Raw genomic sequence first — 18,980 nt, 5'->3', positions numbered from 1 at the left:
ACCTCCCCGTGGGCGTCCTGCACTCGAGGAGATGGAAAGCAAACAAACACCCGAGCGTGGGCGGGCAGACACCTGCCTTCTGCTCCTCTGCCAGGTGCAGCGAGCCGCTCCCAGGCCTCAGCCTCCCGTGGCCGAGGGCAGAGGCCATGGGATGGGATAGGGACGGGTGGATCATCCAGATCCCCTCATTTCCCCTGCTGCTTCGGGCTGCAGCAGATCACAGCTCTTTAAGGCTGCAATAATCCCCAGCCTGGGATTAGTTTTGCACCTAATCACTGCAGAACAAATACGAAGTTTTATTTACAGAAGCAGAAGAAAGACGAGGCTGGGGACGGGGAGGACGAGGGGGGGACGGGTGGGCCTCAAAGCACGGCTGAGCCCAAGATAATCAGGAGCTGGAGGGCAGGAGGCGATCGCTGACCTTGGAACCCCCTCCCCGGCTCTTACGTAAGTGTGGCTCTGCTGCTGGAGTGACAGCAGGGGTGAGCTCCAGCCTGCTGACCCCCCAGCCCTTTAAACAGCTCATGTCTGGACTTTGGGGATTCCTGGCCCTGATTCAGCCCCTCGCCGAGGCACGTGCTGCACTGTGAACCCACGAGCTGTCAGCTCTGATGGAGCCGCGGTTCAGGGGAGGATGGAGATGCTGCAAAGGGAGGCTGAGCTTTCAGATGGGGAGGGGAGAAGCCGGCTGCTGCAGTTATGTTGCCCCAAAGCCAGACTGGTCCCCGGGGATTTGTGTCTGCACTGGGTTGGGGTGGCAGCTCTCCTGTTTGAGAGCCTTGTTCCACTGAGCCCCCAGCCCACAGGCAAGAAGAAGCTGAGCTGCTGCTCCAAGGGGGACAAGACATAGGTTTATTTTTCATCCATGCAAGCGAACAGCCTGGTAGCAGGCAAACCAGGATGTGCTCCATCCCTCCCCAAACTGCCCTCTGTCACTCAAGTCCCTGTGGCTTTGCCCACAGGTCAGAATTGGCTGGTGGGTGACCAGGCTGGACCAGCTCTAGCCCTGGGCACAGGGGCAGCTTGTGACGGCTCCGTGCCTGCCGGAGCCTCAACTTCTCTTTCCCCTGATTCAGACATTGACAAATAAATAGCTCTTCTCTGCTCTGGCTCTTGCATAGTGGAAAGGAATGTCTGACCTGATAGGAGAGAGTAATCCTGGGTTGTGGAAACCCATGGCTTCCTTGGCAAGTGTGCCCATGGCCAAGTGCCCATGCTTGCACCCTGTCTATGTTGCCCTGCTGGTGGCTGCCTTATTTCAGTTCCATTTCTGAGATGGATGTGAAGGCCTTTCCCCTGGCTAGGAAGAACTTGACACCGAAGAAGATGGTGGTGATCAGGAAGATGAGTGCCAGGGCAAGCAGGACCCAGCCCCCAGCTGTGGCTTGACTTTTGGTCAGGGACATTCCCAGGAAATCAGTTGTGCTGGAGTCATCTTGCTGGGCTGGAAAAGAGAGAAAAGAGAGACATGGTTTTTGCTGGGGGCTCTGGGCTGTGGTGTGTTGGGCCACCTTTGCTGGTCTCTTGGATGCCCTTTGGCCTCAGCTCCATGAGGAATCAAGGAGAAGTATCCAAACACCCTGTGATTTTTGGGATGGCCAAGTGGCACCAAGAGAGCTCCATTTCATTCTGACCCTGGTGAGGGCTGAGCCCTGGCCAGTCATGGACCTGCTGTGCTTGGCTGAGCCCTGCATACCTGTGTAAGGAGTCCAGCTGTATTCGGGCCAGCCCAGCACCTCCCCATTCTTCTGGTTCTCTTTCTCCAGCCATGTCATGAGTGGCTCGAAATAGCTCATCAGGGCCTCTGCTGACATGTTGGGCTGTCCTGTGATGAGCTGCATGGCTTCGGGCCATGGCTTGCTGAAACCCAGCTTCAGGGCATCCCTGTGGCAGGAGAAATCAGCTCCAGTGTGTTCCCCATCACCCTCTTGGCTGCCAGCCCCTCCCTTTCCCTTGGAGTTCTTGGTGTCAGCATCCCTGGGTACAGTCTGAACCCCCAGAACCATAGGGCTGCCAGCCTGGAGCACAGGAAAGGACATTTATCTGTGGGGGAAGAGGGGTTTGCATGGATTAAAAACCTCCAGTGAATCCAGCCTGATGCAGAGCAGTCCCTGGGTGAGAGAGTTAATTTTGCAGGTGCTTTTCTTGAAGCAAGGGGGTTGTTTTCCCTAAGGAACTGGGGGCTGGGAGGAGGAGGAGGAGGAGGAGGAGGAGGGAGCCTTCCCCCTGGCAGGGGCCTAGCTACCATCTAGTGGCTGCCTTTGCAATCACAGCCCCAGCACCCAGCCCAGGGTGTCCCCCCAAGTATGGGATGGGAGGGATGACTGGGGGCTGTGTTGCCTCCTGTCTTGCTGGGCTGGCTTCAAGGTATTTGGGGATATTTTTGCCTTGGCTTTACCCTGCCCCACACACCTACCCCAAGATCTTCCCAGCCTCCTTGGACTTGTAGATGTCACAGGTGTGCAGGGGACCCCTGTGCCCGGCTGCATCACAGAGTGCTTTGTGGAATTGGAACTGGATCACAAAGCTGACGAAGTACCTGGTGGAGAGGGATGAAGAGATGGGAATGGACCCTGCTTGTGCCTGTGCAACAGAGGGGATGTGGCTCCCCTCATTCTCTGGCTGCACCCCCCCAGTCTGGAGGAGCATCACTGGTTTTGGAGCTACACCTTCTCCAGCTCAGCTCAGCCTGCTGAGGCCATTTCTCCCATAATGTGTTTTATGTTTGTTGGAGGGGAGGAGCTCATCTTCCTTGGATAGGGAGAAATTCCCCTAAATTCAGACTTCTTGTCTGAAGCTCTGTCAGGGTCTCTGGAGCTGCCCAGCCCATGCAGGATGGTACCACCAGCCATGGAGAAAGGTGTCATCGCTGGCATCTGACCTGGGGATCCTGCTTCTATGTCCAAGTGGTGTCGCTTGTGCCCCAGCCCTGCTGGCTCACCTAATGTAAGGGACGTTAGCAGGAATGTGAAACTTGGCCCCGGGGTCAAAGTCATCTTCAGACCTCAGTGCTGGTGGGCACAAGCCCTGGTACTTCATCCTGTGTAAGAGAGGGAGAGTCAGGTCAGCCTAGGGAGGAGGAGATGGGGCAAAGTGGGAAGGAACAGAGTGGGGTGTGAGGACAGGATGGGGGCTGTGTATCTCATCATTCCCATTGCAGTCAGCTGGACCACAAGGAGAAAACACCCAGTGGGATGACAGCCAAGGCCCTTATCCCAGACAGGGGTCTGAATTCAATCCTACCTGAGGTTCCACCACTCCTTGTTGTACTCGTCCTCCTTGATCCGCCCATCAAACACCTTCCAGCGCCACTGGTCCATGAGGTACCCGAAGGGCAGGAAGGCAATTTTGTCCAGGGCGATGCTCATCAGATAGTTAATATCACTTTCTGCCCGGGGCATGAAGATGTGAGCAAGACAGTGCTGTATCCACCTCTCCTCCCTCCGTGGGTCATTCTGCCCCAGAACTGGGTGTCCTCAACAGGTCCTGTCCCCTCCATTCATGCAAAGCCACCATGTGTGTCCCTGAGCCCTTCAACCTTGCCCAGCCCCTCCTGACCATGTGCATTTCCAGCTGTTCCCATCAGCATCCCCACATCTGCTGTGTGGCTCTCCAGCTCACCTTCGTTTTCCATGACTTGGTCCAGCAGATTGATGCTGTGGAGGTGTTTGGGGGTGGAGACAGACAAGGCCATGACATCCCCAACAGCCTCATGGAAGCCAGGGTTGGCCCCATCCCGGAAGGAGACAGGCTGGTCCTTGTACTGCAGGAAGTACTGGACGTGGCCCATCTCGTGGTGCACTGTGATGAGGTCATCCATGTTCACCACGGTGCACTGCTTGATCCTGGACCAGGAGACAGGGGTTGGGGGAGAAGGGAGAGCAGTGGTGGCATGAAAACCTCCAGGAACCATCAGGCCCCCTTGAGCTATTTTTCCTTTCTGTGTGTCCCCTCCCCACATCTGATGTCAGGCCAGGCTGGTCCTAACTCCACTGGGTTGGTCTCTTCCTCCTCCTGCATCTCCTGCTGACCCTGCCCATTCCCTGTCCCTGTTCATCAGCTTTTCCATTCTCCAGGACAGGGCAGGGGGGCAGGCATGGATTGCCCTCCATCCACCATGGGGACTCCTACCAGCATCTTGGGAACCAAGAGAAGTGCCACAGCTGGGGTGCCACAGCCACAGAGCAAGATACACTGGTGGCATCAGCCCACCTGCCCTTATTCTACAAAGACCCTTTCTGCCCCAGCACCACACCAGCAGTGGCCACCCCCTGCTCCCCAGGGGCACCTGAAGTCCTTGCGGTTGTAGAAGTCCCAGGCTGAGGCGTGGCACACCACCTCCCGCCCGTCCGATGGCTTCTCGATCATGGACTTGTCCCAGAACTCCTGTGGCATTGGGATGAGGCCCAGAGAGGTGAAGAAATGGTCTGACTCCTCGAACATTCTCTTGGGTGTCCAGCCCTGGGGAAAGAACAGAGACCCGCTGAGGGGCAATGTGGAAGGATGGGAGGACAGGGGTAACCTTGCTCTGGGCAGGGGAATCTCCTGGAGTCAGCTAGACCTGGATCCAGGTCTTGGCATACAGAGGTAGGGAGAATACAGATGAGACATGGATTTTTTTGGCAGCATTAGAGCATTTGGCAGCATGGGTGGTGGTAACAGCCAAAGGTTGCTGGGTCCCAAGGGATTTCCCCAGAGCAGCCTAGAAAAGCACTGACCTGGTTTTTCATGGCCGGGGTGGCATCCACCTTGGTGGCATCTGGGAAAGGTACCACCAGGTCGAAAATGTTGGACCACGACTGAGCCCACATGTTGCCTGGGAAGCACAGAAGGATGACACAGCTCAGGAGGGAGACAGGGAGAGGAGAGCAACCAGTTACTCCCTCCTCCTGCACAGGTGGATCACCCTGCCTGGTCCCTGCCCTGCCTGGTCCCCTGCCCTGCCTGCATAAGGGCAATGTAGGCAGGAGCCCAGCCATGCAAGAGAAGTCAAATCATGCTGAGCATGCTGCCCTTCCCTGGGGTAGATTGGCCTCTACAGACCCATCCCAGGGGAGCTTTTCCCTTCAGCCAGAGCTGAACAGAGACCAGTCTTAACTCTTGGCATGGCACAGGGACAGCCACACCTGGTGGGAGACGCAGTGTAGCTCAAGCAGAGCCCTTACCTAGCAGATGGGCAGGGATGGGACCCCTCAGGTTTATGTGCTCTGCACCATAGTTTTTGTAGAGGGCTCGGCGTACATAAGCATGCAGGTTGAGGTACAGGGGCTGCAGCTGCAGATACAGCCTCTCCAGATCTTCCTCGAAGGTGGGTGTCTCATACAGGGATCTCCAGTAGGCCCCATTGTCCGTGTAGCCTGTGGTAGGGCAAGAGCAGAAGCTGTCAGACTCTGTCCTTCTTGGGCAAGACTCTGTCTTGCTGTTCAGACACTCCAAGAGAGACTGAGAGTAGATCTCCTGGGAGTTAGTGATACTTCCACACCCTTGGGATTTTGGCTCCCAGTTGTGTGAAGAGGGCCATGGTGGGCTCTAGGGGAGCAGGGCACTGACCATTGAGCATGGCTGCCTTGTTGCTCAGCTCCACATATCGCTTGTAGTTGTTCCTCATCTTCTTCCCAGAAGCATCCCGCCAGCCCTTCCAGGCAAAGAGGAGCTTGTCATAGTCCCGAGAGTTGGCCATGATGTCTGTGAGGTCTGAGAGAGAGCAACAAAGCCACTGAGATGCTGTTGGATGGGCTGAGCAGGTGCAATGGTTCTATACCATGTTGCTCAGGGGCTATCACAGAGAAGGTGAAAGAACCCTTCGTGGCCTTTCTTCATGCCCACATTAAGAAAATTCCCTCCCTTCTGGGCCAGCTGCTGATGCCCCACAGGACACCCTGCTAGATCTTACCAGGATCCAGTGGGTGACAGGTTTTGTTCTCTGTGCAGACCTTGGCCACGCTGTAGGTGGTCTCCATGTCTGAGAGCAGGGTGTTATACTGCAAAAGAAATCAGAGTGTGTAAAGTGGTTATCCTAGCTCCTGATATTGGAGGATATTGGAGGATGTCCCAGCCCATTGAGGTTTTGGGGTGCTTTACTCTGGTCCCTTCCAAGATCAAGTGTGACCCCAACGGAGGTAACACAGGGTCCATACAAGAGGGCCTGGGGCCAACAAGCAGTGTGCTATTGTCGCCCAAACATCCAGGCCCCATGCAGCCTGGGTTAGGCAACATTTGGGTGGGAAATCCTGAAAACAAGGATTTTGGCTTTGTGTAGAAGGTACCAAGCTGTCACCTTTTTCAAGGCGGATGGTGGCTGCCCAGTGGCATTTCCTAAATTCTGAGAGAAACTTTTGTCTTCACACAAGGTGATGGCAAGGGACACCCTCTCTTGCTCTGTCCCCTTGCCACTCACCTCCTTCAGCTCATTCTCAGGTAAGGCTGCCCTCTCAATGACACTCAGCTTCTTGAGGATGCGGGTGACACTTTGGTCCTGGAAATCAGAGGTGTCAAACTGCCTGGCCCTCATGCCGTACTCCAGGGTGTGCTTGGACATGGCCAAGTTCTTCTCCAGCTACAATGAGAGAAGAAGAGTTACTTCAGGGAGAAGACACAGGCCACTGCTAGAAACACCACCTGGCATCCCTGCCACCCTCCCCACAGCTGCCTTTGTGGGTACCTCATGGGATGATGAGGGTTTTCAAGGAAAAGGGTGAGAACGTTATCGTTTTACAAGGGGCAGAGGCTGTCCTGGCTTTCAGAGGTTCTGTGAAACGTGCCCTGGGTACCACCTGCCCTCCCTGGCTGCTGGCTCTCCCTGCACAGCCCCAGGGTCATTCCCATACCATGATCTCCTTGTTGTGGTCAGTGATGTTGGTGTTGTAGGCCCAGGATGCCTCAGTGTAGGCATTCCACACTTCCTCAGCTGTGCTGTTGTACTCGGACAAGAACTCTTTAGCTTGTGCCTCATCTGCTATTTTGTCTAGAGGAGGAAATAAATTGGGGAAGAGACGAGAAAGGTCAGGAGAAGTTGCAAGAGCACTATCCCATGGAGAAGCCATAATTAAGCTTTTCCCAGAACTGCAGGTCCATTGAAGGATGCCACAACCTGGGAGCAGGCTGAGCTAAGAATTGGGGAAGAAGTGCCCAGCTGGGGTGTCCCATTAGACAGAGGACGGGGTGACAGGACAAGTTGCATGCCCTAGACTCTCCCACATGAGCACAAAGGACACAATTAAGAAGAGAAACTCTTCACACCATGACTGATGACACCACTGTGCAGCTTCAGACAATGGCACCTGCCTCCTGGGAAGCAACACCCCGTGGGACTTCACTGGAGCTGGCTATTTCTCTTTCCTGATATGGGGAACACCCCACCCACAGCAGAGACCTTCCTCTGCTTCTGCCTGTGGATTAATGATGTCCCTTGGAGGACTTCTTCCTGACCCTTCCCGCACCCAGGATGGAGCTGCAGCCTTACCAATGCCTTCAGGGTAGCCTTCAGGGACAGGGGGACGCCAGTCAAACTCAGGCCAGCCCAGCACCTCATTGGTCTTGTTGTTCTGCTCCTGAAGCCACTTGGTGACAGGGCTGAAATACTCCAGGAGGGGTTCAGCATCCATCTGACCCGTGCCAGTGAGATTCAAGAGGATTTCCTGCCACGACTTTGAGGACCCAGCTTTCAGCACTTCCCTGTGGAGGAGCAGAACAGCAAGAGCCAGCATGAGGCCAGAGGATGGATGGGAGAGGAGCAGTGATAGTATCTCAGCATCTTAAGGCTTGAAAATGCTGTTCCAGGGTGGGACATGAACCTGGGAACTGCCCTGGAAGCCACCACCTGTCCTGCATGTGGGAACTGAGGATTCCCTGTCACACACTCATGCATTTGACACCCAGGGAATCAAAAGGAGCCAGCTGTGCTTTAGTGACCTCTTGTCTGGGTGGGAGCTCATGGCTGGGACAATAGCAATACTCTGGTGAGGACCACTCACCCCACCCCAGTGCTTCCACGTATTTCCATCCATCCATCCATCCATCTGCAAAGCTATTTCTCCAGTTCACTTTTCCTTCCTTCCTTTCTTCTTTCCTTCCTTTGCACACCATCAGCTTCCATGCACACATCTGCCCATGGCGATTTTCCTGACCCTCCTTTGTCCCCACCTGAGTTTGTCTCCAGCCTCTTTGGACTTGTAGATGTCACAGGTGTGCAGGGAACCGGTGTGGTTGGCTGCCTGGCACAGTGCCTTGTGAAACTGGAACTGGAGGATGAAGCTCACAAAGTACCTGCCAAGGAAGCCCATGAAGGTCAGAACTGGGGACAAGGGGAAGCAGACAAGTCCAAGAGCTCAATCCCAGCATTTGTGGTCCAAGTGTTGGGAGATCTCTGTCTTGAGCAGGAGCAGCACATGACAGTCCCTGCCTGCAGAGGTCATCCCCCACCCACTGCACCCCAAACCTTGGTCCCCTTTGCCAACAGTTCCTCTACCTGATGTAAGGAGTGTTCCCTGGGATATGGTACTTTGCTCCAGGGTCAAAGTTGCTCTCGTTCCTTGAAATCGGGGCGCAGATGCCCTGGTATTTGGTTCTGTGGACAACATGAGCATGGGAATAATAAAGGGTCAGAAGAATCTAGTCAAAGGATGGGAAGGCTTGGCCCAGTGCTGAAGAAATCTGCACACTTAGAGCATGATTCCATCCATCTGTCCATCCGTCCATCCACTCACCTATCCTTCCATCCTACCCACCCACCCATCTATCCATTGTTCTCCTGCCATCTCCGTGGCTACTTTTACGCTTTTTCTTTCCTCTTTCCTGCCTCCCTTCCTTGCACATGCCCAGCTTCCAGAGCCACACCCACCCTTGGTGACTGTCCCCCACCTCAGGTACCACCAGTCGTAGTTGTAGCGGCTCGGCGGCGTGCGGCCACTGAACACGTTCCAGCGCCACTGGTCGATGAGGTAGCCAAAGGGCAGGAAGGCAATCTTCTCCAGGGCCATCTTCAGCAGGTAGTTGATATTGCTCTCTGCATGAAACAGAGCCTGAACCAGGCTGGAAAGGAGTCTGCATAGACAGCACTACAGGCACCAGAATTTTAGTGGGCAAGAGGGTGGATGAGAAATGGGGACAACATCTCGACACCCAACCTTGCTCCTAGAGAAGGCTCTGTAGGACACAGGAGGTTTCTATAGATACAGTTGCTACCTGGGGCAACACGTGCCTTTTACTGAGTGGGGACAATGAGAGTGACAATTGTGGTGTCCCCTTGCCCTTAGCCCAGCTCTCAAAGGTCTTTGGTGAGTGTAAATCGTCACACCTCCACCCTGGGGCCTCAGGGTGAGGGGCTTTGGGGGAGTTTGTTCTGCGGTCACACCACTGCAAAGGCTCTGATGGTTTAGACCCAGAACCAGAGTCAACTCTAGGACAGCCACCACCGTACCATGAGGAGCACAGGGGATGGTGCCATCTGTTTTCCCCCTCAAGGAAACCCGGGGAAGGAAGTTTGGAGAAAGACCTGCTGGAGACCCAGCTGAAGCTGTGGGGTCAGAGAAGGGTTGGCAGCACTGCCCTGAGGGGCTGTTGGCTGCCATCACCACGGCAGCCTGGCTGCCAAGGGCTGGCAAGCCGGGTAGCAATGGCTCGAGGCAGAGACCATCTGCCTCGTTGTGTTTATGCAGCACTGGCCCCATGCTCTTGGCTGCTGTGATGTCTTTCTTGTCATAAAACGTATTTAATGACACGGCAGGAGGATCCCAGGACTGTCCCTGCTCTGCCAAGCAGCGCCTGGGGCAGGTCTGGGAGTGCTCAATTTCTTCTGCCACCATCTGCTTTGATGTGCTGGCTGAGGGATGTCGAGTGGGAGGATGAGGCTCTTGATGAGCTGGGCAGTGCCTGCAGCGACAAGTCCTGCCCTGCTGTGCTGGCTGGCAGCTGGACACGTCACCCTCTGCCTGCCCTCGTGACTGTGCGCGTTCATGCTTGGTGCCACCTCCTCAGAGCCACACCAGCAGCTCCAGTGGTGGATGCTTCTTGGGGAGGGAGGGAGGGAGGGAGGGAGGAATGCTAGAAAGGTCAAAGCCAATCAAGCACAAAAATGTTGTTTTCCAGTCTGGGCTCTGTTGGTGAGGAGAGGCACAGACGAGCTCTGGAGAGCATCACTCCTGCCTCAGGGGTGACGAGGATGGAGCCAAGAAGGGCTCTACGCGGACCCATGGAGACAAGAGGGGGTTGTGCATGGACCCATGGAGATGAGAAGGGGTTGTGGCAGCTCTTGCCTGCATTTCCAGACTGCAACCCACCCTGGCGTGTCTCAAACCCTTCCCAGCGCCACGGGCAGTGCCAGAGCCCTCCAGGTCACCCAGCAGCTCCCCAGGGTGGCTGCCATACCTTCATCCTCAGTAGCATTGCTGAGGAGACCGATTTTCTTGAGGTGGCTGGGGGTGGAGACAGAGAGGGACAGGACATCACCGATGGCCTCATGGAAGCCAGGGTTGGCCCCGCTGCGGAAGGACACGGGCTGGTCCTTGTACTGCAGGTAGTACTGGATGTGGCCCATCTCGTGGTGCACTGTGAACAGCTGCTCCATGGTCACCGTTGTGCACTGCTTGATCCTGGGGAAACAGCATTGCCTGAGCCCAGTGAGGGACCCCTGAGCTGCCTGCGCACCCCCTTGATAGGAAGGACTCCCCACAGTCTCAGAGAGCATGGCAGCACCCCACAGGGGAAGGGAAAGTGGAGGGCAAGGGAGGGCAGCATGGCCACTCCAGACCTCCCCTCAGAAAGGGCCATGTTGGGGTGCTTGGCCAGGCTGGGGGTACCCAAAAGGGGGACCACCAACAGGCATAGGAGAGGGTCTTGCCCTGTAGCCCTGGGTCCCTGCATGTCCCCACAGACCTGAAGTCCTTGCGGTTGTAGAAGTCCCAGGCTGAGGCGTGACACACCACCTCCCGCCCATCTGTTGGCTTTTCCAGCATGGACTCCTTCCAGAATTCAGGGGGCATCTCCAGGAGCCCCAGGGAGGTGAAGAACTCCTCCGAGACCCGGAACATGTGAGTGGCATTCCAGCCCTGGTGGGAAGCAAGCAGTGGGTTATGGCTGAGGAAGGGGCTGCCTGTGCCCTGGGCATTGCCTCCAGTGCTCCAGGACTGTGGGAAGGGGGTGAGTTGCTCCCAGGGACTGAGGTCCTGCCCCTCTCTGCGATGGGGAGGCCTAGCCCCAGAACTGGTGTGAACATTGCTAAAAAGCACCGAGTAATGGTGCTGGAGCTCAGCAGGGGCAGGAGAAGGGAGCAGGACTTATACCCAAGAAGGGCTTGGAGCTGTGTGATGGTGTGAATGCAGCAATTCAACCCCCAGCCTGGGGAGTGGAAGCAGTCCCAGTGCACTGCCCACTTTTGTCCCCCTGCTGCCTCTTTGGTCACTGCCAGATATGGAATAAGGTCACTTCTTTGTTCCTTCCCCTCCCAGACATAGATTTTCTGCTGTCCCTTATACAAGTATGAGAAATTACTCCCATGGGGTCAATGTCATGGGCCAGCCGTGGCAACACCTCCTGCTTTTTCTCCCTGGTCCCTCCAATGAGTCCCTCAGCCCATCACCTGCTGCACCATGGTGCTCGTGACGTCAAGGTTGGGCTTCTCAGGGTAGGGGATCATCAGGTCATAGATGTTGTTCCACTGCTGAGCCCACATGTTCCCTGAAAAGAGAAAATAGCTGGAGCAGAGCTGGTGGCAGGTCAGAAGAGAAACACAGTGATAACTAGGACCTGTCTGGCCGTGTGTGTGTCCCTCTGACCCCAGCAGCACCTCTGGGCACAGGCTGGGGGAGGCTCATCTCTTACCCAGGAGGTGAGCAGGGATGGGACCCTTCAGGTTGATGTATTTGGGCCCATAGCGGTCGTACAGCTTCCTCCGGACGAAGGCGTGCAGGTTGAGGTAGAGTGGCTCCAGCTGGTTGTAGATGTGCTCCAGGTCCTTCTCAAAGGAGTCTGAGTCGTACCAGGAGCGCCAGTAGCTGCCTGTGTCATCGAATCCTGCCAGGGACACAGGGAAAGCCTCTGTCTCCAGACCCCAAAGGCTGCCCCCACTACCCACCCCTAAAGGTGGGACCAGGGACTAGCAGCAGGATTTTTTCCCTTTCCCTAAAGTGTTGATACTTGGGAAATAGAAGCTGGATGCCTGGCTGCATGCAGGGCGAGGAGAGCAGTAGGGCATCCCAATATCCCAGTCCTGACTTCCACCCCTGGTGCCTGATCATGCCCTGTTTGGGGTCCCCCTTGGTTTGTACCATCCTTGGCGTAGGCGGCGTTGCTGAGCTGCACGAACTCCTGGTACTTGGGGCGCAGCGGGTTCCCCGCAGCGTTGTGCCAGCCCTCCCAGGCAAACAGCAACTTCTTGTAGCTGCGGGACGTGGCCATGATGTCCGACAGGTCTGGGACAGAGGGGACAAAGAGAACGTGAGAAAGCAGAGTCCTCCTATTTTTCGGATATTTTTCAGATTGCTGGAGAGGGAGGCATTTGCCAAAGCCCTGCAGAGGTGCCACCACCACCACCACGCCAGACCCAAGTGCCTGTCACTCTAGGACATGAAACAGAAAAATGTGGACACTGGATTTTCTAAGGGAAAAAAGAGGGAAGTTTAATTCTGACTTCAACATTTACAGATTTCCAAAAGTGACAGTGGATTGGAGGGTGAAAGTGCCGCCTCTCCAATGACACTGGTAACAGTTTATTAAATTTCTCTTTTATAAAAGAATGCAAAACAATAAGTTATTTACATAAAATGTGTGAGAAAGTTCGTTACAAGAATGTAAACATTAGCAGGCTTAGAAAAACTTAAAAAAACAGGGCAACAAGTGCCCATCCTCACACTGGGACAATCCTGATTAACATGAGTGGCACATGCCAACCCCAACCTGCTAAGGATGTGGGGACCAGGACAAAGTCCTGGCCACGGGGTGCCCAGCAGCTGGCAGGATGAAGGGCACAGGGAGCATACCTGGCTCCAGATCCCAGCAGGTGCCATTGGGCAGGCACACCTTGGCCGTGGAGTAGATTTTGTCCATGTCGCTCAGGATGGTGTTGTACTGTGGGAAAGGAAAAGACTGCTGAGAGGAAAGAGGCTGCCAGGGGACAGGAACAGCCCTTCAGGATCTACTCCCAGCTCTGGAGTGTGTGTGTCCAGACGGATGTGGGGAAGGATTGGTGTGTTTATACAGCACATTTTTGGTGAGATAAGTGTGTTATCACTCGGGGTTTTGGCGTGGTGGGAGCAGGGAGGCTCTTTGGGACAGACAATCCATGCTCCAGAGAGGGGCTGTTTATGAAGCTGTTTGTCAGCGGGGCCATGGCACAAGCTGTTTATCTAAATGGGTTAAAAAAACAGGAGAAGAAAAGCCAGAGGATGAGGGGGTTTTATTTCTGTGAACTGCAACAACTGCAAACAATAGCAACAGGAGGTTTCCTGGAACATGCCTGGGAAACCCATTCTCAGGGAAGGAAATTCCTCTGCTCAGTCCCTCTCTCCACTCCCATTCCTCTGCTCCATCTGTGCGGAGGGGATGGAGATGGGGACAATGGTGGCTGTGGGATGGAGCTGCCCAGGGATGGCAGAGACATGACTGATGTGCAGGGAGGAGGCATGATGCTGTCTGTTGTCTGGAGGAGGGCAGGGATGGGTTTCCTGGAAGGAACTGGGGCCGACAGCTCTCCGGAAGGGATTGCATCACGAGGCCTTGCCAGGGCTTGGCTGGGAATGGCTGTCAGGGAGCTGTGGCTCAGGATGGAAGGGCCCGTCCTGTGCTCATGTAGCCTGGGAAGGGGAAGGAAGGGCCTGTCCCCAGCTTCAGCCTGGGCAATATTTTCATGCACAGAAATCGAAATTCAGATAAATTACCCTGAAAGCTCAGGACTGTGATGGGGAAGGCTCAGGATGTCCTGATGTCCCTGGCATGGAACTGTGTCACCAAGGCACAGCAGTCCTTGTCTTATGGGGAGCTCAGGAGCTGGGTGGCTGCATTGGCCCTTCTTTTCAGAGGGCTGCATACCTGCTGAGCCCAGGGGGGTTGGGACAGCTGGCTCCAGCCACGGGCACAGCCTGGCTGGTCTCCAGGTGATGCTCAAGACTGCTCTGTGTAAGCAGGAAATCTCCAGTTCCTGCTGGGACAGCTCCAAGATTTGGTTGGGGCTGGCTAATAGGGCCAGAAGGCACCCTGCAAACCCTGGAGATAGCACCCCCCACCTCAATCACTGTGTAGGGGCCAGTGACACCCTCCAAAATGCAACAGGCCAGCAGTGGAGTCTGGATGCTTGTGAGAAATCCCCCTAAGGCATTTCACAGCACCCCAGCCTTGCCCAGGGCTCCTCTGCCACCTTGCCTACCTGCTCTCTCATGTCCAGGGGCAGGTTGGAGGGTCCCAAGGTCTGGATTGATCCGATGATTTTCCTCAGCTGGGGGTCGCTGAAGTTATTCCACTTGTCGCCATAGAGCTCCTTGGCTTTCTTCCCCCATAGCTCTGTGAAGTTCTGCTCCTCCAGTGATGCTGTGACCTGCAGGGTGAGAGGGGACATGGGGGCTCAGGACCAGCCCTGGGACATGCCACCACCCAGGCGATGGTTTGGGGGCCAGGGGCAAAGTCATGAGGGTTTGTGGGAGTCAGAGGTGACAGGACATGGGGTGACAGGCAGGGCTGTCCCCAGCCCATGGCACCCATGGATAGAGACAGCAGCTCCATCTGGCCCTGCCGTGTCTGCAGCCCCTGCTCCCCTGTGGAGCTCTCCATGAGCACCCACTGGTGGCCTGTGAGGGTGTTTAGGAAGGAGCTCCAGGGTCTCATATGGGCTGGGAGTGCTGGGATAGGGTGTCCAGGCCATGCAGTCAGGGTGTCTGGGTGCTCCTGGACTGGCTTTGACATCTGCTGGGCCCTGGTTTTGGAAGGAGCTCTGAGGTCTGGCTTGATTTTATTTCCAATCCTGCCATTTCTCACTTTCACAGAAGCCCAAAAGAGAACTATAAAGGTGCCACATTCACCTTTCTCCTTCCTGTATGTCCTAACTACGTCTGCACACTTCTATTTCTATACATTCCTCAATCAAAAAGGCTGTCTGCACCCTCAATGCCACATCTGGTGTTCACCCATTTGCTCTGAGTCCCCACTTTTGGGTGCCTCTCTGCCCCCCAACTCCTGCCAGCCCTGATCTCCCTTCCTGGGGCCATGGGCTGGCAGTAAGCTGCCAGCACTGTGGGGTGCTATTTAGGCAGCTGGGGCTGTGGCCCTGCCTTTGGGATGGGGTGCATTGCAGGTGTTTGTATCCCAGCCTGAGCAGTGTCAGCTGTATTTTTGGGAAGCTGCAATCTTTATCAGAGTGCCCTGGCCCTGTGCAGGTGGAGGGAGATGGTGCAGAGTGCCTGGTCAGTGTCCATGTGCCATCCTGGTGTGATTTATGGAGCTCATTAGCTGTGACTTGTGGCATTTTTAGCTTGGTTCCAACATGCCTGGTTTGTTTTATTTTAATCTTCACATTCCCTCAGCAGGCCGCAGGGAAGGAAGGGAGTTGTGGTGTGGCAGAGTTGGAGGCTGCCCAGGGCAGATACCCACACAGCTGTGGGAATGCCAAAAGTGCCCCTGGCTACCCCTCACTGCTCCCCCTGCTTCCCTGGGACATCCCAGAGCCCACAGCATCACTGGCACCAACTGGCTCCAATCCCCCAACGTGCCGGCCCCACAGACACCCTGCTCTTGCATCACCCCTCTAAACAGGAGATGCCTTTACCCCTTCCCAGACCCCGTGCAGAGCTGGAGGAAGCAGAGTTCAGCTGTGTTTTGTTTTCTCCTTGAACAGGCACCTGCGTTTGGTCAGGCAAACTGCAGCCTAAACTCTCCTGACAGCCCTGGTGGAGTGAGCTGAGGCCACTGGTGCTGCCTGAGAGCCCCTTGCCATGGCCATGCCCAACAGTGCTGGCCCTTCCCCTGCATCTGGGCTCCCTCTCTGGAGGGGATGCCCCTGTGGGGGGCTCAGGAGCCCCTTGGCACCCACAGCCTCAAAGCCTCCCAGCCAACAGCTCTGCCCCAGTCCCTCCCTGCTGGGAGCACAGTGCAGACTCGGGATGCAGTTCAGGGCACTGGGGCTGCCTTGGCCCAGGCATCTGCACCCAAACATGGTTCTGCACCCAAACATGAGCAGCCCCCAGGCCCCATTGCCAGCCTCTTGCCCAGAATCCCAGCTTACAAAAGATGGTACATTTATCTGTCTGTCCAGCATCCCTCTGTCCATCCCTACCTTTGATTTCCTGCCTCTCCTGTCCCTTTGTCACAGGGTCCCCTTTTGTGGCAGACCCCAGAGCTGCCCATGCCCTGGTGGCCTGGCTCAGCCCCTCTTGTGTCGTGGATGTGCAGGGTTTGCCTGGCCCAATGCCCCCCAGATCCCCCAAATCCAGCCTTTTGGGTCCTGCTGGCCAGCTGTAATTCCTTTAGCAGCCTGTGACTCCCCATCCCACCCCACCTCCCTGCTGCCCCATCATGGACTGATCTCAGGGCTTCAGATCCCCTCCTCTGCCTGGGCTGGCTTAGGAGCCTCGACATTGCAGGGAGCTCCTGGACATGATCCTCACACACTTTAATAGCACATAAAGGGGGGAAAGCTGCTCTGGAAACACCTTCTGAGAAAAGTCCATGCAAGGTGCTCTCCTGGCCTTAATTATGGACTCAGTGTAGCTGGGATGTTCCTGCTCTGCCCCAAGGTCCCTCACCCCACCACATCTGCAGCTAGAACTGGATGCCTGCCCAGACATCACGTCAGCTTGACAAAAAAAGGCTGAAGGGGCACCTGGGCCCTCTTGAGTGTCCTGCCAAATTGGCAGTGCCCAGACCTGGCAGTGATCTTTCCCCTGCACAGGAAGATGCATTTCCTTCCTGCACAGGACACACTGTGCTCCCATCCCCACGGGATCTGGAGAGTCAGGGCTCTGTGTGCCAGTCCCTGTGTGACTCTGGGCTGGACAAACACACCGTGGTCACCTATGGGCTGCGCTGCCCCTTGTGCCTCTGTAGCCACAGCACTGGCAGGTGTGCCCTGAGCTGCGGCTTGTCCATGACCCCATGTTGGGGCCACCAGCAGCTTCCTGAGCACAGCTGGGACGGGGAAACCACTGCAGCCTGCCCAGGCACTGCCATTGCCCCGGCTGGGCTGCAGCTCACCCGACTGAGAGCACACCCAGGGCTGCTCCCTGCCCCTCTTAATACACCCCAGACACATCCAACCTCCTGGGAGAACACACCCCAGACTGTGGGATGCACACAGCATTGCTCCCTGCAGAGGTTCTTCCTGCACTGATCTGGGCTGATGTCTAATTCCCTACAGCCTGGAGTGCTTTCCCACCTCTGTCTTTATCCCCGTGGGCCGGGGACACAGGACAAGAGGTGGCAGCCTCAGTCCCGATGCCACCCAGCTGCTTGTGTGCACTTTGGGCTCCTGGTGTCCGCCCCAAACTGAAACCCTCAGCACTGGGATGTGATGACACCAGGCAGGGACAGGGACAGGGACAACTGACAGTTCTGGGAAGGGGGAAAGTGGAAGGTGCTGGGAGGAGGGAATCACCTCTAAAAATAACCTTGACTCTGCTCTGGGACCAGAGCTATCATTCCGGGGCAGAGTCTCTCTCTGAAAGCCAATTTGGGGCAAACCCCTACAGCTCCTGGACTACAACTCCCACCCTTGGCTTGCCACCCCGAGACGCTGAGACAGAAACCCGCAGGGAGGAATGGAGCCACACCAAGTGCCTCCACCGTACCCAGCCCCCCCAAACCCGGCGCTGGGGACATCCCCGTGGTGGCATCGCCCCCGTCCCGCCGCCCACCTGCAGAGCAGCATTCTCGGCCGTCAGGTTGGTGTTGTAATTCCAGCTGGCAAAGACGCTTTTGGAGAGGACGATCTCGGCCGTGCGGTTGTAGTCTGAGGCGAAGCTGGCGGCCCCTTCCTCGGTGCTGTTGTGCTGGGGGGGCTCGAGGTCGGAGCGAAGGGCACCTGCGAGGCTCAGCCAGAGCAGCAGCCCCAGCGCCGCGGGCATCGCGGCGGGAGCGCGGCACCGAGGGGCCCCGTTCGGTGCCTTCCGAGACGGCTTTGCCTCCGCCGCCGGCTGCTTATAAGCCAGCAGCTTTCGCGCAAACCCTGCCCACCGAGCCTGCCTCCCCTCGCAGATAAGAGCGGAGTATTCCGTTCTCCCTCCGGCGGCTCCAAGGCTTGCGGGAAGGAGCGGCGAGCGATCGCTGCCTTGGGGTGCAAAGTCCTTTTGGCTCCTGGCAGTGCCGGGAGGGAAGGGGAAGGGGAAGGGGCCTGGGCAGGAGGGAGGAAGGAAGGAAGGAAGGAGATGGAGGAGAATCCAGGGAAAGGCAGAAAAAAGAGAGAGGAGAAAGGCTGGGGTGGATGGGGTGGGTGAGATGCAGCTCCATCCCCGCAGGGTCCCAATCCCCTCCCGATTTGGCGCAGTGGTCCTTAGCAGAACTCAAGTGGTCCTTAGCAGAACATCTCCCCTCGCCCACATCGCACGGCAGACGCCCCTCGGCAACGCCCCGACCACCTGTGGGGGCTGCAAGGGCAAGGACAGGAGGGAAACTGTTCCTGTGGGACACAGCCAAGGTCTGTCTCGCACTGCTTCCTGCCAAAGGGACCCCCTTCCCAACAGAACCTAATTTTTCAACAAAACAGAGCATTTCTCCTGGCTGTGAAGGAAATCACATCGCATCACATCACACCAAGCGTTTTGGACTTGGAGGAATTAGGCTGATGACAAACGAGTAACAAAAAGTTCCTTCAAAATGAAAACCAGACCTGTGTTAGTGGGCTTGATAGCTCCTTTGTTTTGTTTTGTTTTCTATTTACTCAACTAAATCCCTTTTCCCCAGGGCCTGGCCTCAGCCCTGGGAATGGTGTGTCGGCTGAACTTAGGCCCTGGGTTGACTGACCTCATGACTCCTTGTTGGAGCAACCACCCCACAGACACAATGGT

General features: G+C 56.1%; 1 protein-coding gene across 1 annotated transcript; it reads right to left on the bottom strand.

Annotated features, from left to right (window-relative positions):
• Positions 1–829: 829 nt before the first annotated feature.
• On the bottom strand, positions 830–18,163 carry ACE (angiotensin I converting enzyme). Its single transcript, XM_036399006.2, has 25 exons — positions 17,832–18,163; positions 14,357–14,524; positions 12,975–13,062; positions 12,264–12,407; positions 11,818–12,009; positions 11,576–11,673; positions 10,873–11,045; positions 10,366–10,589; positions 8,860–9,004; positions 8,468–8,566; positions 8,143–8,265; positions 7,463–7,674; positions 6,828–6,964; positions 6,398–6,556; positions 5,894–5,981; positions 5,551–5,694; positions 5,166–5,357; positions 4,719–4,816; positions 4,289–4,461; positions 3,622–3,845; positions 3,244–3,388; positions 2,942–3,040; positions 2,417–2,539; positions 1,697–1,884; positions 830–1,444 (listed from the first exon to the last, which is right to left on the bottom strand). The coding sequence occupies exons 1-25, from the start codon at positions 18,039–18,041 to the stop codon at positions 1,254–1,256; spliced, it is 3,837 nt and encodes a 1,278-aa protein (XP_036254899.1). The 5' UTR covers positions 18,042–18,163; the 3' UTR covers positions 830–1,253.
• Between the last annotated feature and the right edge of the window lie 817 nt (positions 18,164–18,980).

This window comes from Molothrus ater, chromosome 27 (assembly GCF_012460135.2).
Source record: "Molothrus ater isolate BHLD 08-10-18 breed brown headed cowbird chromosome 27, BPBGC_Mater_1.1, whole genome shotgun sequence".
In the NCBI taxonomy this organism is placed as follows: domain Eukaryota; kingdom Metazoa; phylum Chordata; class Aves; order Passeriformes; family Icteridae; genus Molothrus; species Molothrus ater.
The sequence above is the reverse complement of the archived record's forward strand: the minus strand, read 5'-3'. Positions and strand labels throughout refer to the sequence as shown.

Bases quoted from the DNA above. Each gene is read 5' to 3' on its own strand.
- ACE (XM_036399006.2), bottom strand. From the start codon at position 18,041: ATGCCCGCGGCGCTGGGGCTGCTGCTCTGGCTGAGCCTCGCAGGTGCC. The intron at 12,408-12,974 runs GTATGCTCCCTG...CCTCTGTCCCAG, and splicing joins CTGCTGGGATCTGGAGCCAG to ACCTGTCGGACATCATGGCC. The intron at 4,462-4,718 runs GTCAGTGCTTTT...TTCTTTCCCCAG, and splicing joins CCCCGGCCATGAAAAACCAG to GGCTGGACACCCAAGAGAAT.